Below are 17,911 nucleotides of genomic sequence, written 5' to 3' on the forward strand. Positions count from 1 at the left end.
TTCAAAAGTATCTTAATCTTTCTCTCCTATAAAATCATTTCTGTACAAGTTCAAAACACGTGACCAAGTCACACAACTGTCAAGTCTCAAAGTTACATAAAATTGTTTCTGTAATGTGTTGAAACAAAACGCTTAAGCAAAATTAGTCACCTGACGACTAAAAATAAAATGTCTAATAGGTAAATTCTAATAGCTAAAACTCTTCTCTGGCTAAATGAACAAACTCATTTAATTTAGTCTTCATAAAATTTAAACACTACAATTGTTTTTCACTTTTCAGATTCAGTTCAGTTCAGTTGCTCAGTCATGTCCGACTCAGCGACCCCATGAACCGCAGCACACCAGGCCTCCCTGACCATCACCAACTCCCAGAGTCCACCCAAACCCATGTCCATTGAGTCAGTGATGCCTTCCAACCATCTCATCCTCTGCTGTCCCCTTCTCTTCCTGCCCTCAATCTTTCCCAGCATCAGGGTCTTTTCAAATGAGTCAGCTCTTCGCATCCATCAGGTGGCCTTTTAATATTAAATTTTAGAATTTTATTACACCAAAATTACTGGATCAATATTTTTAGTTACTTATATAGTACTGACTCTTTCAATATTTCCTTTTAAAAATTGGCTCATGGCTTTAAACTTGTTAATGTATTTGCTATAAGTACTTCCTACACAACTCAGTTTCTTCCTCTAAAGTGAACAGTGCAAATTGCCATGGATAGGCGATAATGAAAAAGCAACACCAATTATTAATTTTGTATAAGTTATCCTCCACCCCTGAGACTCCGTGGAGGGGAAGAGCATGTCTGAATTTCCCCACGCAGTGCCACAGGCACAAAGTGAGAGAAACTAAGCAAGTGCATCCTGGAGGGAAAGAAAATGCCTGAAGCAGCAAACGACCTACTGCCTACCTCACTATACAGGCTTTGATGTTCTAATTTGTTAATTTCCAGGAAAAAAAATTACCAATAGTTTTAAGTTTGTTCTGATAGATACATTTAACTTCTGTAAGTTTTTGATCACAAACAACATACACCATTCAAACCATCACAATAGTTAGTAAATGTGCAAGAAAAAGCTCAATGAAAAGACATTTTCTTACTATCAGAAAACACAAACTAAGAAGTACATTAAACTTTCCTTAAGAAAGCTTAAAAATATTGTTGGCATTTGTTTACATAGATAAATGTTCTTTTAAATATTTGAAGACCAGTTCATTGTAAATAAAGATAATTTTATTCGAATATGCAGTTCATGGTACGAATAAGCAAGTGCTCATTTCCCAACAGAATTGACAAGTCTTTCAAATAATGGGTTTTTTTCCTTTCTTTCAAAAAATCAACATTACTGGGTTAGCAATTTGGAATTTCTGTATACAAAGATATTTATACGGATGAAGGCATGCTTGTGTGTATATATGATGCCATCATAAGTATGTTCAAAACCTACCTATTTTTAATAATAAAGATATTGACCATTATTACAGTATGTTATCATTTAACAATCTATGTTCAAGCTGTACCATAACAAAAAATATAAATGCAAGCATATACAGCTTCATATCTCAAACTGATCTTTCATTTCTAACTAGGTTTCCATTCCCCATGTAATCATAAAGATAACTTATGGTGTGGTGCTGTGCTAAGTCGCTTCAGTCTTGTCTGACTCTGTGTGACCCTATGGACTGTAGCCCACCAGGCTCCTGTGTCCATGGGATTCTCCAGGCAAGAATACTGGAGTGGATTGCCATTCCTTTCTCCAGGGGATCTTTCCAACCCGGGGACTGAACCAGCATTTCTTATGCCTAACCTGCATCAGCAGGTGGGTTCTTTACCACTATTGCCAGTGGAATTGTTTTAAATAGGCTTAAAGACAAAAACTGAAAAGAACTCTTTCAAAACCTCCAGTCACACTATTAAATATGGGGAAACTGAAAATAATAACAAAAGCAAAAATTTTCCATTATCTAAAAGAAAAGCAAAGTTGGACTGCTTACTTAACAGTATTTTCCCTAACTTTTAAAATTAGTTTCTTTTGGATACACACTTGTATGACTTATCATTATCACTGCATTACTGCACAAACAAGAGGTCAAAGGAGAGCTTCAAACAAATATTAGTTCTCTCCAGTGATTAAGAGACTATTTCATTCTGTAGTTCTGATTTATAAAATTATAGATTATAAAATAACTTATTTTCATTCTGAATTTAATAGCATTGTATGTTTATTATAATTTAAACTCTAGGTAACAAAAAATAATAGTTTGCTATGCTTTATCATTTCTGCATGGCATTTCTAACCTAAATTGGCTTAAATCTTATAAGAATCAAATGCACATGACTCTGAAATGGTATCAGTTTTTTTTGTTTTGTTTATCAGCGGTGCCCTGCAACTTGCAGGATCTCAGTTCCCCAACCAGGGACTGAACCCAGGCAAAGGCAGGAAAAGCCCAGAATCCTAACCAGCAGGCCACCAAGGATCTTCCGTTATCAGCTATGCTTTCTTAAAACTGTAGAATGTATACCTAATACAATATGATTGGCGTTTTCAATTTTTATTACTACTACTTGACTCCTTCTTCCGAAGCCTTCTTCCACAGCCTTCATACTTCATAACGTATAGTCATCTTTGTATACCCATTTCATACACAAGGTATGATCTCCTTTCAATAAGGATTATAAACATAAATCCTAAGATTGTTGACATCTGATTCCATATTTGGAGTACGGAATTACTGATTATATTTCTATTTAAACTGATAAAAAGTTTATTTTAAAATATAGAAGTACATAATTCTAAATAGACAACATATGCTAAGATACTCCACCTAATTCTTATAACTGCAGCTTTTAGGTATGATTTATGCACAGGAAACCGAAAGACTACATGGTCTATATTAAAAAAAAAGTTAAAATATTAGTCTGTTATTACACTATTCAGAATTACTACAGAACTTCAGTCTTAATTTAGCAAATTATATTACAAATAAAAAGTAAGTACTGAATGTGTCTTTTTCATATTAAATCTTTAAGTCATAATTTGGCATTAGTTAGAATTTCTACATTGAAATAGGCAATTTATCTAGGCATTAATATTTTAAAATATGCCTTTCATTTATATCATGTAAACAGCTGAGAAAATCACCAACAAATAACATTACACATGAAATGCTACTGAACTAGTCCCCGTGAAACTATTGTTTATCCTAATATTCACTAAACATTATTTTCTTTAAAATAGTTCAGTTTTTATTTAAATATAGTAAATTTAATTTAAAGCTTGGTGACTTAATAGTACACAGCATACTTTCACAAATTACCTACCTTTCATAATTTCCAGCCTTTATTATTTCAAGTTTAGACTATTTCCAGCTACTACAGGGTGACACTGTCCATTTTAGTTCTTCTCAAATTAAAATAACTTAGGGGATAAACTGGTAAATACTGGAAGTACTGTTTTTAAAAAATGATGATCAAGATAAACAAAAGTATAAAAGGCTAAAAACCAAAAGAAACCAAAAGTGCAGTGAAAAATGCAAAAGTGACCTATTTAATCTTTTCTTGTAAACTAGGGTACCAAGAATTGTCAACTAATTAGTCCATTTTATTGATGGTGTTTTTCTCTAGGGAAGTTATTTTAAAAGTTTAACCCTGGAGCAAGCCATGGCTTCTTCAATCTTTGAAGGTGTCCAGGGCATTGATTATAACTGCAGGAGGTGTTACCTTCTACCCAGAGAATCTCACCCTGCACAATCTTATACACTCTCTCACTCCCAAAACAGCTTTGATTCAGCAATTCAAACTGCTTCAGCTGATATTAAAGGAAGAACCACAGAAAAGGGATCAGCAGTTAAAACGAAATAAAAAGGGAAAAAATACTGATCATGGATACAGCAGCACAAAGCTCAGGAGTAAAGCAGATTTGAAAAAGACATCAGAGTGACTCAAAAGGAAACAACATGACAGAAATTAAACAACATTTTTATGTTTGCTTTCTACGCATTTAAACTCATTTCAACCCCCATTGAAATTCTTATCAAACACACACCCCAAGGCTTTCAGTGTACTTTTAAAAGCCACACCCTCTCTTTCTAAGTCTCCAGAGTCACTTCTTAGGTAGCCAAAAAAAAAGAAAAAAGAAAAAAAAAAAACACAGAAGAATTCAAATATGCATTTAACCGAGACACAGGCTATTTTATAATCAAATTATAATTTATAAACAAATTTTTTTCTTGCAAAATGGTATTAATTGTTTTAAAATCTAGTATTTTTTTCTCTTGCACTTAGCAAAAAAAGGCCTAGGTCTACTTTAAAAGTTGTTTGAAGTCAGGAAGGCATACAGGTTAAAGGAATAGAAATAAGACATGAGAGGCCTTACAATATCTTTCTTGGGATGATGTCAGAATATCAAGGTGCTCTATGCTGTCAGAGCTAGTTTTCCACTTGACTATAGGAGAAGCTTAAGTATATGCTTAATTAGTTAATTAGCTCAATACTAGAGAACAATCTAGATGCAAAGAGCTATCATCACAGAACGGCTCATTCACATCTATCTCAGAAACAGTAACCAAAATTCCAGAAGGTAATTGGATTTTCAAAAGTGAACGTCATTTTTCTTCCCCCCAATTCACTCATGACAGGGCCAGAAGGTAATGATATATCTGCCATGATACAACGAGCAGACCTGTCTTCTGTCAAGAGCTGAAATCATGAAGGAATAAGCTGTCATTAACAACCTCTCTCCAAACACTCGAGCTGTCATTTCATTGTTTTCTTTTGCTGGCATGGGGGCTGGTGTGGCCTCATATACCTTGTCAGTTCAGCTAAGCTTTTAACCTTTTCTGGAATTCTTGACTTGAGCAATCTTTTATGAAGACTATAATGTTAAGAGCTTATATTTTCTCTGATTCATTTACAGCTTCTCTCAAAGTTTACTTTTAAAATCTGAAATCAGTGTTCCTGGTTTCAACCTATAGTTTAGTAGCCCATATTTCAAAGAGAAAAAACAGCATTTATTTTTTAAAGGTTTGAAATGCAAATTATAGTGATCTAAATTCAGCCAGTGTCTGAGGGGAAAAATCAATAATTATTTAAAGTGTAATGTAGTTTTATAATCAAACCTTTAAGCTCTTTTAGAAATGGTTAAATGAATAGCTACAATATTAGTATAATATACTTCATGAACATTTTATTAAAAATTTTTAATTAAAAATTATATTTTAAAAAATTATAAAAGTAATACCTGTTCAAGGTTAAAAAAAACAATAATTCAACAGGAAAATTGAAAATGAAAGGTAAAAGAAGAAACCTGATGGCTTCTTGTAAAGACTTTTGGGATGTTCCTGATGTGTGTGTATAATTGAGCACACACACACCAGGAACATCAGTGTAAATGCAAGTACGTATGCAGGTATGTAAACATGCATATATAAGTGTGCTTCTTAACAAATCACCTCATTCTTAGGTTTTCATCTGATAACTCTGACATTTCATGTGAATGAACACACACACACACACATATATAAATACATTCTCATGAACACATATAACTCAATCTTCTGAATAACTATATAGTCTTCCATGATATGAAGATAATGTCCTTTAATAAACAGCCTGCAACTGGTGAATATTTAGGTGGTTAGAAGTTTTGGTATTACTACAGACTACTGTGATGAGCATCCTTGTACATATACTTTGTATTCTGCTCTAGTGTAAATTCCTACAAATGGAATTTAGCATCAAACATTAATATATGCATTTAATTTGGAGAGATATCATCAAACTGCCATCTTAAAAACTGCTTTAGCTTACATTCCCACGAATATCTAAACTTGGTATTATCGTACAATTTATTGCCAATTTATCTGCCAATCTTATATGTTGAAAATTGGCACCTTGTTTTAATAAGCATTTATTTAATTCCAGATACTCTAGATGACTATATTTTTAAAAAAGCACAAAAGACTTTAAGTCATTTCAACAAAAATAGAGCTAAAAGGTCTAAGCAATTATCACATTTTTAAGGCCTCTGATGTCTTAAACATACATCCCCTGCCAAGCTATATTCTACTTGGGAGGGGCTAAATGGTATTGCTGTTTAGTCACTAAGTCCAATCAGACCCTTTTACAACCCCATGGACTGTAGCCTGCCAGGCTCCTCTGTCCATGGGATTTCCCAGGCAAGAATACTGGAGTAGGTTGCCATTTCCTTATCCCACATGGCATTGCTACAGTGAAAAATAAAAGCTATGCCCTATATTGATACAGGACTTCTAACTACCAACTAGTAACCATCAGTGCCCACTAGAATCCTCTTAAAATTTCCATGGCACCAACTCTGTCAATACTTATGTTAAAATAACAAGATCTTTCAGTACTTAATTGGATGACTAGAAAATAAATGCAGTAATTAGGAGGAGTTACCAAAAATTTATTACTCAAATTACTGGGAAAAATCATATCCTATTTTAGATAACCACCTATAATGACTCGATGTACATTTGTGGGGGGAAAAAATCCTAAAACTATAATCAGTCAGCTTAAAAAACATGTCTGTCAAAATGGGAGTGGGGGGAGGAAACCCAAAATCAAAAAGTTGACAGCCAGAATAGAAAAGCTAAACTATTGCTTCAAAGGATCAGAAAACTAAAAACTCTAAATTAGCTTTCAAAGCATGCAATTGATATCAGAGTCAAGCAACAGTTTCTGTGGTCTTTTATTTAATCATCTGATAATCACAGTGATTTCTAAAAAAAAAAAAAATCCTAATATAATCTACTGTGATGGATACTGCTACCAAGGATGTCATTTCCTGAGGTTTACAAAGCATTTTGTTATATAGAAAATTATTTTAATGTTATTTGTTTAAAAAACATGGGAGTTGTATAGTGACCACCTATCACTGGAACAACCACATAAAAATGTAACTAAATGCTACACTGAATTCTTTTTTATCTCTACTCCTTCCACAAATCACACTAAAATATTCGTTTTTAAAAATATGGGTGGTTTACTTTTCAATGCATACTGTTACATATTATTTGATTCCTGAACCATGTTAATATATTGCCATTTAAAAATTAAATAAAAATATATTTTAAAATAGGGGTGGTGTTAATCCATTAGGACAAAACTAATGGTAAGGGAGAGAAGAGAAGATACAAATGTCAATAAATTCTTGGAAGGCTGTAAGCTGACAGAATTCATTTTGTATTCAGTGGAAATTTGAACTTAGTGCCCCTGGAGATAAATAATAACTAGAAGTGAGCCAACTCACCCACTGAATTTCAGAGAAACTCAAGATTTGGAATACTACTTGTCTTGGAAAAGATAGGCTGGCCTTCAGTCCATAAGCTGCAATTATTCCATCAACCCAAAGTCAAACAAACTAAGAAAACAAAGCCTAAAAATAAAAACCCAGGTGAAATTCTCATATTGCACAGCCAACCCTGTAAGAGATCAGAGATTTTTCCTTTAGAGAAATATATTCAGGGAAGGAGTAGAAGAGTAGCAGATCAAGGGACGGGAAGAGGGAGACAGGGCTCAGATCAGGCATAAGGCAGAATTCTGCAAAATGAAGAAGAGCGCTCCATAACCAAATTTGATAGAAGAACTTTAAAAACTCTAAAAATTCTAGCTAAACGTTAACTAGATACTAGAAGTAAAAACAGACGGAAAAGCAGAGAGAAAGTATAGTCAATTAGATAAGACAATTAGAGACTCAGTTCAGAACTCCAAAAGCAAACAATAATTCCAGGAAGAGAAGCTTAAAATTATCATGAAACAACACACAAAAAAACATTGTTCTCAGAATGGAGGATCATGTGCACATAGCACAGATTGAAAGGAATCACCATGTCCCCAATACAACGAATAATAATAATAATAAAAATAACCACACCAAGGTATAGAAACCTTCTTAAAAGCAGTATGATTCAATTTTTTAACACCAGAGAGAAGGAAGAGAAAATTCCATGGAGGGAAACAAAAGGATTCAGGATCAGAATGATACTGGACCTATCAATTAAAACGATGCAAGTTAAATGGCAATGAAATGAAACCTTCAAACTTCAGAATAAAAATAATTTTCAAATTGCATTTCTATACCTAGATGAATTACTAAAATAAGCAAGTAAAATAATGGCATTTTTCACAAATATAAGGTTTCAAAAATTGATCTTGTACTCACTCTTTGATTCCAACAAAATGAGGGCATATATCCAAAAAGCTAGGGTCATTAGATCCAGGAAAACAGGTCAAACATCAGAGAGAATCTAAGTGGAGTCCCAGGATGAGAGACAGGTAGGCAGGCTTCAAAAGTAAGTAGTCAAGATTAAAACAAAGTTCAGGAGTTACAAGAAAGAAAGCTCGCCAGATGAACGTGAAATTTTAAGATTGTCTGATAACTTTGACCGTGTAAAAAATTACAGAGAGGATAATCAGACAACTATTACACAGAAAACACAAAAAATAATTAGGAAATTATTAATTCTATGAAAGTAAACTTGTAGCAGAAATGAAGAGCAACCATAGTATCTACCTGGCTCAGCCATAAGCAATATTAAAGTAGCAGTAATATTATAAAGTTTGATTGCTGAACCAATCCAGGAACTGTGGGAATAGGAAAGAGATTTTTATTGGCAATAACAGAAAGTGATTGATAAATGAAGAGACAGCATTAAAATTTAAAAATATGGATACAGAGAATATAAGTAAAAGCAAAGAGTATCAAGAGTTATTACATCTAGGGAACAGAACTAACAGGTAATGAAGGATTCAGTTCAGTTCAGTTCAGTCGCTCAGTCGTGTCCGACTCTTCCCGACCCCATGAATCGCAGCACGCCAGGCCTCCCTGTCCATCACCAACTCCGGGAGTTTAATCAAACTCATGTCCATCGAGTCAGTGATGCCATCTCATCCTCTGTCATCCCCTTCTCCTCCTACCCTCAATCCCTCCCGGCATCAGAGTCTTTTCCAATGAGTCAACTCTTCACATGAGGTGGCCAAAGTACTGGAGTTTCAGCTTTAGCAACATTCCTTCCAAAGAAATCTCAGGGCTGATCTCCTCCAGAATGGACTGGTTGGATCTCCTTGCAGTCCAAGGGACTCTCAAGAGTCTTCTCCAACACCACAGTTCAAAAGCATCAATTCTTCAGCACTCAGCTTTCTTCACAGTCCAACTCTCACATCCATACATGACCACAGGAAAAACCATAGCCTTGACTAGACAGACCTTTGTTGGCAAAGTAATGTCTCTGCTTTTCAATATGCTATCTAGGTTGGTCATAACTTTCCTTCCAAGGAGTAAGCGACTTTTAATTTCATGGTTGCAATCACCATCTGCAGTGATTTTGGAGCCCAAAAAATTAAAGTCTGACACTGTTTCCACTGTTTCCCCATCTATTTCCCATGAAGTGATGGTACTCGATGCCATGATCTTTGTTTTCTGAATGTTGAGCTTTAGGCCAACTTTTTCACTCTCTTCTTTCACTTTCATCAAGAGGCTTTTAGTTCCTCTTCACTTTCTTCCATAAGGGTGGTATCATTTGCATATATGAGGTTATTGATATTTCTCCCGGCAATCTTGATTTCAGCCTGTGCTTCTTCCAGTCCAGCGTTTCTCATGATGTACTCTGCATAGAAGTTAAATAAGCAAGGTGATAATATACAGCCTTGATGTACTCCTTTTCCTATTTGGAACCAGTCTGTTGTTCCATGTCCAGTTCTAACTGTTGCTTCCTGACCTGCATATAGATTTCTCAAGAGGCAGGTCAGGTAGTCTGGTAGTTCCATCTCTTTCAGAATTTCCCACAGTTCATTGTGATCCACACAGTCAAAGGTTTTGGCATAGTCAATAAAGCAGAAGTAGATGTTTTTCTGGAACTCTCTTGCCGTTTCCATGATCCAGCGGATGTTGGCAATTTGATCTCTGGTTTCTCTGCCTTTTCTAAAACCAGCTTGAACATCTGAAAGTTCATGGTTCACTTATTGCTGAAGCCTGGCTTGGAGAATTTTGAGAATTATTTTACTAGCGTGTGAGATGAGTGCAATTGTGCAGTAGTTTAAACATTCTTTGGCATTGCCTTTCTTTGGGACTGGAATGAAAACTGACCTTTTCCAGTCCAGGATAATCTTTATTTTTATATATACCATTTTTTTTACTTGATTTTTCAAATTATATGCTTGTATCCTCTGATATTTAGTAAGTTTTAAAGTGTAGATTTATCTGTCTTGCTCAAGATATGACATGTTCCTTCTACTAGGATTTGTATCTTTATTCTCATAAATACTCTACACTAATATATAGATTTTTTTCTCCTATTCTTTTCTGCTGCTTTTCTGAAATGTATATTAGAGGATTACTAGATCTTATTCTACTTTCCATGGGGCTTCCCGTGTGGCTCAGCTGTAAAGAATCCGCCTACAGTGCAGGAACTGCAGAACATGTGTTCAATCCCTGGATAGGAAAGATCTCCCAGAGGAGGAAATGGCAACACACTCTAATATTTCTGCCTGGAGAGTCCCACGCACAGAGGACCGTGGCAGGTTACAGTCCATAGTATCAGAAAGAGCTGGACATGAATGAAGCTATTTAACATGAACATTCTATTCTCCATGACATTTTATCTATCATAATGTTTTTCTCAGGTTTTCTCTGCTTTATCCTACATACTAGGTTCCTCAATTGTAGCTTTTAATTTATTAATTCTTCTTTCAACTGTGTGTTACAGTTGCTTGATTTGACTTTCTTTGTGATAATCAGTTCCTCAAATGATTTTTAGTTTCTGACTACAAATTCTTCTTTATTAGGGAGTCACCTTGGATTGTAAAGTTTTGCTATCGGAACTTTACCGGGTACTCCAGAAGTTTCATCAGTCTGGAATCCATTTTTACATGAATATACATTGCTTAAATTCCCAAACTAATTAAGTTGTCTAAATTCAAACTGCAAATCCAAATATACCTTTGCATTAGGATCTCTGGCCTCTATTTCTCAAGAAAGAGGCTGTTTACATATTCTCCCTAGCACTTTAGCAAACTAATTTTTGCACCTTAAAAACTAAGAAAGCAGATGCTTCCAGGGCACTAGCAATATACAGTGGTCTTAGTTTTAGATGCTTCGTCTCAGGCTCAGAGCTGTGTTGTAGGCCCTTTGGGGGCCAGGTTTTATATCTCATTATGTCTCCCCTTTGTGCTGCCACACCCTACAGGGACTTAGCATTGTGGCTTTAAGTTCTCTCCTGGAGTCAGACATTTAAAGATTCCTTTTCTATCCTTTGAACATAACTAGGCATTTAATGTGCTTCTGTGGCAGCTCAGCTGGTAAAGAATCCACCTGCAATGCAGGAGACCTGGGTTTGATCCCTGGGTTGGGAAGATCCCCTGGAGAAGGGACCATCTACCCAGACCAGTATTCTGGCCTGGAGAATTCCATGGACTGCACAAGTCCATGGGGTCGCAAAGAGTTGGACACTACTGAGTGACTTTCACTTTTAGGTATTTAATATTTTTTTTGTTGCTATGGTTTATTCCATTACTTTTGAGAGTGAAGAAGAAGAGCCTGTTAATTAGCTCAGTCTACCATGTTATAGAACCAAAACTGTATAAATTACATTGATAAAAATAGCCTTAGTCTTTAAAACTTAGATGTAACAATATGAAAGTTATATTCAAAGTAAGTAATTACAGAAATAGCAGATTCTTCTGAATAATCCAAATATGAGAAATTTTTAAAAGTTGGTTTAGTGGAGTTACTAGATTTCTCGTGAAATTATTACAAATTTTAAGTCAAGTTGGATACGAATCACTTGTAATTTCAAAGTACGTTTTTATCATTTAAACTATACTTCATTGATTCTATTATAAAATATTTTTTGGAACTTCTTATCCTCTGTCATACTAAATATAATTCTCATCAAGTTCTACCTTATCTATTTACACCTAGAGCCTGAAAAGTATCCATAAATTCTCAACCATTCCAAACAGTATTACCTATCCCAGCTGTTCTAGTGTGGTGCCCAATCAACAGCAGAACAGATATTCTCAAATATATAAATTCTCAGGCTCCAACCAGACCTTCTGAATTAAAATCTGGGATCCGAACAGGGCAACCTGGTCCAAGAAGCCCTCCAGGTGTTTTTGGTGTATGGTAAAAATTTGACCTTATAGGGGCTTCCAGATCATTCCCCATAAAACTTTTTGACAGTATGTGCATCCCAATCAGTCAAAGCATGGACAGGGACAGAGCAGTCAGATGCCTAAGGTGCAAAATTTAAGGAGGCACTCACTCTCAGGGACCTGCAAGGAGTGTACATCCTGAGAGTGAATGACTCCTTAAATGTTGCACTCAAATCCAACTCCTGCAATTAGTAATGAAACGACTTAAATGTCCTATTTTCTTTGCCCTTTTTATAGAGATAAACTAAAATGCCTAAAAAGATGCAAATAAGAAAAGTTCAAAGAAGAAGTATGAGTAAATTTCTAACTGCACAATTAGATACTGAATAATTCAGTTCAGTTCAGTCGCTCAGTCGTGTCTGACTCTTTGCGACCCCATGCACGCCAGGCTTCTCTGTCCATCACCACCTCCCAGAGTTTACTCAAACTCATGTCCATTGAGTCGGTGATACCATCCACATCTCATCCTCTGTCGTCTCCTTCTCTTCCTGCCTTCAATCTTTCTCAGCATCAGGGTCTTTTCAAATGAGCTAGTTCTTCACATCAGGTGGCCAAAGTATTGGAGTTTCAGCTTTAGCATCAGTCCTTCCAATGAATACTCAGGACTGATTTCCTTTAGGATGGACTAGTTGGACCTCCTTGCAGTCCAAGGAACTCTCAGAGTCTACTCCAACACCACAGTTCAAAAGCATCAATTCTTCGGCGCTCGACTTTCTTTATAGTCCAACTCTCACATCCATACATGACTACTGAAAAACCATAGCTTTGACTAGACTCTGTAATATGCTGTCTAGGTTGGTCATAACTTTTCTTCCAAGGAGTAAGTGTCTTTTAATTTCATGGCTGCAGTGACCATCTGCAGTGATTTTGGAAGCCCCCAAAATAAAGTCTGACACTGTTTCTACTGTTTCCTCATCTATTTGCCATGAAGTGATGGGACCAGATGCCATGATCTTCGTTTTATGAATGTTGTGTTTTAAGCCAACTTTTTCACTCTCCTCTTTCACTTTCATCAAGAGACTCTTTAGTTCTTCTTCACTTGCTGCAATACAGGTAGTGTCATCTGCATATCTGAGGTTATTGATATTTCTCCCGGCAATCTTGACTCCAGCTTGTGCTTCATCCAGTCCAGCATTTCTCATGATGTACTCTGCATATAAGTTAAATAAGCAGGGTGACAATATACAACCCTGACGTACTCCTTTACCGATTTGCAACTAGTCTGTTGTTCCATGTCCAGTTCTAACTGTTGCTTCTTGACCTGCAGACAGATTTCTCAGGAGGCAGGTCAGGTGGTCTGGTACTCCCATCTCTTTAAGAATTTTCCACAGTTTTTTGTGATCCACACAGTATGTGGTCATACGATACACACTTTTATACTCCAAAAATATATTGCAATTCTATGGATTGAAGATTGTTAAACACTAAAAATATTAGCTATGGCAACCTGAGAAGCACTACTGGAATTTATCAAATATTTGCTATTCCTCCAACATGAAATCTTAATATATTTTTAATAAATAAGTTCTTAAGTATCTAAACTGCAAGGATTGGAATATCTGTAGTTTTCAAACTGTGACTCATGGTGCCCAAGGGTCAGGGAAGAAATCTCAGGAGCTATTGTGGAGGCGGTGCCAGTCTTCAGTTCAGTGTCTACCAAAGTGACAAACACAAGTTTTGTTTTGTTTTGTTTTTTACAAAACAGTTCACTTAGAGGCTGGGTTCTACTATTGGGAAAAAGTTTTAACCTTACCATTATATTGACTCCTATTTTGGGACCTTTAGTATTATACTAAAAGTCTGCAAGTAATATAGCATAAATATATTAACACTGAATAGAGATAATATTGTCTGGCCTGCAAAATATCAGAATTTACCTCAGTCGTGATATGAAAATTGACAGACCATGGAAAATAGAATAGTGGCTCCCTGCCTTTCATAACAGGGAAGGCAATGGCACCCCACTCCAGTACTCTTGCCTGGAAAATCCCATGGGCAGAGGAGCCTGGTAGGCTGCAGTCCATGGGGTCGCGAAGAGTCAGACACGACTGAGCGACTTCACTTTCACTTTTCACTGTCATGCATTGGAGAAGGAAATGGCAACCCACTCCACTGTTCTTGCCTGGAGAATCCCAGGGACGGGGGAGCCTGATGGGTTGCACAGAATCGGACACAACTGAAGTGACTTAGCAGCAGCAGCAGCAGCCTTTCATAAACTACAGAAACATTTCTTTAAATAATTTTAGAAAAAGAGACACCAAAAAATAAAAACAAGCGGGGCAGGGGCTAATCTGATTTAAAAGAAAGAATGAGACAGCTTCTTTCTCCTAATTAGTCTTCCTGGTCCTGCTTCCTAAAATTCCATTGTTTCCCCTACCTGTCTGCACATACTCCAACCACATACAAACATGCAGCAGCCCATGAAGAATTACCAGAGAAATACCATGAAAAGGCAAAGCTGAAGTAATACAAATCACTTTATCTAAATTAAAAAAAGATAACTATTTTAAAATGTTCATCATGTAGAAAGTTAACAGAATGACATTCATAAAATCGAGAATAAAGTATATAACCTGAAATTTTCAAAGTATACAACATAAACACTAAATACAAAAGAACTCAGAAATCAGCTGATTTTTTTCAAGGCATCATGAGTTGCTCTGATTGAGAAAAGCAGAAAAAAGTCAAGACAATGAAATGCCATAACCCCTCCAATGTATATTTCTACTTAAAAGAATGAAATGACTGACTTCCTCCCTCTTGTTTGGGATCCCAACAGACAGTTTGTTCAAAGGTATTTGAGATGGTTTCCCCTATACTCTTTCACTTCAAAAAACCTTATACAAGAACATTTTAGGATGAGAAAGGCTTAGTTATCTACTAGCACAGACAATATAATTTACATAAAATATTTTACCAAGCACCCATATGTATAAATATCTGATTCTCTTCACTAAATTATATTTTCAAGTATTCACTGAATTGTGATCACATTTCACATGAAGTGTTCTTAAAATACATTTACAGGGTCTGTTCTAAACATAAACTAATATGCCAGAGAGTGAGTTCATTTCCCTATTTATAATCTGAAATATAAAACAGTTTAATAACAAATTAAGTGAATTACTTCAAAATAAACTAAATTTATTTTAGTTACTTAAATTCTAATTAAAAAACACACCATTGAAGTTTGCAACCAATCAAAAGTGATATTTTTGTGTTCTTTGCATATCTGTGAAGACTGAAACAAAATATACAATTCACCTATGAAATCCTACTTACAGAATCTTAAGTGTCTCAAGATCTATTAACAAACTATTCGTTAGGAGCTGAGCTGGGCTTTAATCTTATTATTTCAGAGTTAACAAAGTAAGAAACATATTATCTTTCACTTTTGCATTCATTAGCGTAGGAAATAATTCCTTACCTCTTTAATTACAAAAATAAAATAATGCAGCTCTTATACAGCATACTTGGACACATATATTCCTAAATAACTTTACGTTCCTATATTAAACTTTTATAAGTAAAGATGCCACTTTATTTTTTTTTTCTGAAGAAAATTTCTACTCATATGTGAAAGAAAACCAACTTTGCAAAGTTTAACTATTCATTGGAGAACTTAAGAATGAGACAGTAAAACAAATCACCAAACATTAGGATATAACAAAGCTAGGTCAGAAAAAGCAATTTCATTACCACAGGAAAGAAAATCTTGAACACAATTTTAAAATACCAACTTCTAAAAAGTTTGAATTCAAGTAAGAATAAAATAATTCAGTAAATACTACAATTTACCATCTTGTGTTTATCTTATTCTTAAGCATTGTATTTATGGGTTCTAAAGAGTTTTTATTTATTTATTTTAAATGACAGAAAATGCTGAGTTATTCCAACTCTTTTTTCTTAAAGAATAAAATATTAATTTAATGTAGCAGGTTTCCTTTAGTTTCTAACTTCACTAAATCAGGTAGGCGAAGATTTATAAAAGCAGTCATTTTTTTAATAAGTATTTTCAGTAATATTGATATTTAAAAGTGATATTTCATGTAATAAGAAACAAAAAATTAGAACTGAAAATACTCATTTTAAAGATAGTGTCTAAATCGTTGTACACTGAAGATGTCTTTTTATTTTTTACTGTAACTCCAAAATAATGCAGAATAATCTTTCACTACAAGTAAAATGGTAACAATTTAAAGATGAGGCTATGTTTAGGAAAGATTTTTTAAAAGACACAATAAAATAATTTATAACACATAATAAAACAGCTATAAAATGCCAAAAAAATATAAAGGAAATTGCACTTACATCCATAGCTCTCTTAATAAAAGGGATCTGTGTGCCACTGTCCAGATCTTCATTTATAATAAGCCTTCTAGCCCACTGACCTGCCCTGACAACACCACTACCATGAATTAAAACCATCAGTTTCTGTGGATTTGTCAAAGCATCCTCACTCATAAAGATAAAACTCTTTGGTTCACTTTCAGTGGCATCTACCTGTAATTAAAAAAAATTAAATAATAAATAAATGTTTTTTGATCATAGACACAAATGAGAAAACAACTAGTGGTTAATATAAATTATAGAACAGCTATTACAGAATTATGGAAGTAAAAAAACTTTAAAATAAAATTAAAATATTCATTAGAGATTCACACATATAAAGTAGAGGAGCAAAAAGACATGATATTAATTAAAATATAAAAATATGGAAAAGAATACTAGAACTATGTCTTTCTCCATTGCTAGTGAATATCAGTATTATATTATCATTACAAAAAAGAAAAAATTTTAAGTGCTTCCTATAATCTAGATACTATGCTAAATGTTTTTAAAATATTATTTCCATTAGTCACAATTCTATTAAGGTGGGACTATTATTATATTCATTTATAGACAAAGAAGTTGAGGCCTGGAGAGTTTAAATAACTCGCCCAAGTCACACAGCTATTAAGCCTAGGCTACATCTAAAATAAACAGAAAACCCAACTGGAGAATACACATATTGGAAAACCATATATTAGTGAGGAAAACTACTAAGCTTTTAACAAACGTAGGAAAGGGAACTATTTAAAAATTCAAACACCAACTGCTCTATGTAAATGGACTTTGACATTTTATTCAGAGTGTGAACACAGGATTATATAACAAATACTTTGTGAAATAATACTATCTGTATACTTTGATAACCTTATGTACTAGTTACTTATAGAATGAAAAGTGAATATTTTTAGTTATTTTGATTATACATAATATTTAGGTTTAAACTAGATTCAGATTTCAAAGAGTCAGAGAATTTTAGGAAAGGGTAACTTCCCAACACTTTATTACATATGCCATGACATGCCCTAAGTGGTATTTCTCATCAGCAGTGGCAAGTAACAGTGAATGGTAGACTTTGTTTGACCAGGTCAAAGCCAGAAGTTAATATCTTGACAGGTGATTGATAAACACATCCTCAAATAGAGAAGGTCAATTCATATGCTGGGCAATGCAATAGCACCTCACTTCATCGACAGTATATATTCATAAAATTATCAAAATAATAAAGAAAAAAATACCATTAAATGCCCTGGATTCCAAACAGGCTCAGTCACTACTTCTGGGACAAGACAAAAAATTAAAATTTCTGTACTTCTAAGACAATCAGACTGGTCAGTAATAGATGCTAAGCCACCTGTGTACACACAGCACAAAAGGTAATTATTTTAGCAAGAAGGGCATGGCCACAGG

The 17,911-nt window shown here is 34.6% G+C and overlaps 1 protein-coding gene across 21 annotated transcripts in view; it reads right to left on the bottom strand.

The window, feature by feature from the left end:
• The window catches only part of ARB2A (ARB2 cotranscriptional regulator A), a 407,046-nt gene that overhangs the window by 277,913 nt on the left and 111,222 nt on the right, over positions 1-17,911 (bottom strand). For 18 of the 21 annotated variants that reach the window (XM_060416002.1, XM_042250753.1, XM_027970515.2 and 15 more), the window contains one exon: positions 16,484-16,675. The exons of the other annotated variants lie outside the window; for them this stretch is intronic. In XM_060416002.1, coding sequence (XP_060271985.1) covers positions 16,484-16,675 — 192 coding nt within the window. The remainder of the gene's footprint in view (positions 1-16,483; positions 16,676-17,911) is intronic. 21 annotated transcript variants of the gene reach the window in all.

Source organism: Ovis aries, chromosome 5 (assembly GCF_016772045.2).
Source record: "Ovis aries strain OAR_USU_Benz2616 breed Rambouillet chromosome 5, ARS-UI_Ramb_v3.0, whole genome shotgun sequence".
NCBI classification, from domain to species: Eukaryota; Metazoa; Chordata; class Mammalia; order Artiodactyla; family Bovidae; genus Ovis; species Ovis aries.